We start from the raw sequence: 1,305 nt of genomic DNA on the forward strand, positions 1-1,305 counted from the left end.
GCTTCCCTGGCGGCGTGCCCACCAGCGGGGCCGCCCCCAGCCTGTACTGGTTGTGGTGACAGATGCACTGGAGACCTGTGTCCTAGAGCAGACACCGAGTCCCTTCTGAGTCCCTGCTTTTAGCTAGAGAGACTCCCTCAAGACATGTGGGGTCTCCTGACATAATGTTTCATGGGCTGTTTGGGTGCTGGGCATCTTCTGACCTTGGGCAGGATGACCTGGCTGTTCTCTGGCCCCAAGGGTGTCAGGACTTTCCTCACTGCTGCTGCTTTTCTTTCCCCCAGGCCTGAAGCTGCCAACGAGTTCTATGACGGTGACCACGATAACGACAAGGAGAGCGACGTGGAGATCTGAGGGCTCTGCTGAGGGGCTTTGGACTCTGGTGGGGGCCCACCTTGGACCTTGGTGCAGTTCCTGGGGTGGTGTAGGAGCCAGTTAGCCCTCCCTTCGTGTTTGATTGCTTGTGGTGGCAGCAGAGACAGCACCACTGCAGGCTTCTGCTCCTGGAGAGGCAGAGAGCAGGGAAATCGGTTCCTTATTGCCCACCGTGTGTCACGGTTCAGGTTTCAGCTCCCTGGGAAATGGAAGTTCAAGGAGAGCTGATATTGTGCTATGTACTGGCTGGTGACTGCCAGCAGGGCCTGACCAAAGTTGGGGCAGTCACTCCTGGAGCTCCCTTGCAAGCTTCTGCCAGCAGGCTTGGAGCTGGAGCAGCCATGCCTACCATCTCTGCCTCTCCTCAGCAGCAACCCTGGACACACCCTGCCCCCCCAGCCCTCTACTCAGGTACCCAGTGGATTGTCCTCTGAACCCTGCACTGAGGGTTGCTTCCCAATGTCTCTTCTAACCATCTGATGCTCCACAGCTCCAGGAAAACCATTTGAGAAGACAAGACCAGCTGTGGGATGGGTGTTGTGAGTGTCCTGGGAGCAGCTTGGGGGGGCAGGTTGGAAGAAAGTTCCCAGAGCAGAATCTTGATTATTCCCCTTCTACTCAATTTTGTGTTCACAAACAAGTACTGCAGCCCTTCCCAAGCTGGACCTAACTTCCCTGTTCCCTTTATTTTTGGAGAGGCTAAAAATCACTGTGGAGCAGAGGTTTGGCTGCCAAGGCCAGTACATAGTGTGTCTTGCACCTCTTGTAGCTTCCAGCTGTGTTTTCCAAGTGCACACGTGGCCCCTCTGTTTGTTAGCAAGAGCTCTGGGCTGCTCCCTCCAGGTGGGAACCTTTCCCTCTTGACATGCCCAGGAGACATCTCTGCCCATGGTGAGGGAAGCTGCTTCCTCCACGTCCTGTCTTGCCCTC

At 55.9% G+C, this 1,305-nt stretch overlaps 1 protein-coding gene across 1 annotated transcript in view; it reads left to right on the top strand.

Annotated features, from left to right (window-relative positions):
* HDAC3 (histone deacetylase 3) overlaps positions 1–354 on the top strand; it is a 16,310-nt gene extending 15,956 nt beyond the window's left edge. Inside the window, exon 14 of the mRNA XM_010001403.1 lies at positions 285–354. Within this exon, the coding sequence (XP_009999705.1) occupies positions 285–354 (70 nt within the window). The remainder of the gene's footprint in view (positions 1–284) is intronic.
* The last annotated feature ends 951 nt before the right edge of the window (positions 355–1,305 follow it).

The sequence above is a fragment of the Chaetura pelagica genome, unplaced genomic scaffold (genome assembly GCF_000747805.2).
Source record: "Chaetura pelagica isolate M959 unplaced genomic scaffold, ChaPel_1.0 scaffold217, whole genome shotgun sequence".
NCBI lineage: Eukaryota > Metazoa > Chordata > Aves > Apodiformes > Apodidae > Chaetura > Chaetura pelagica.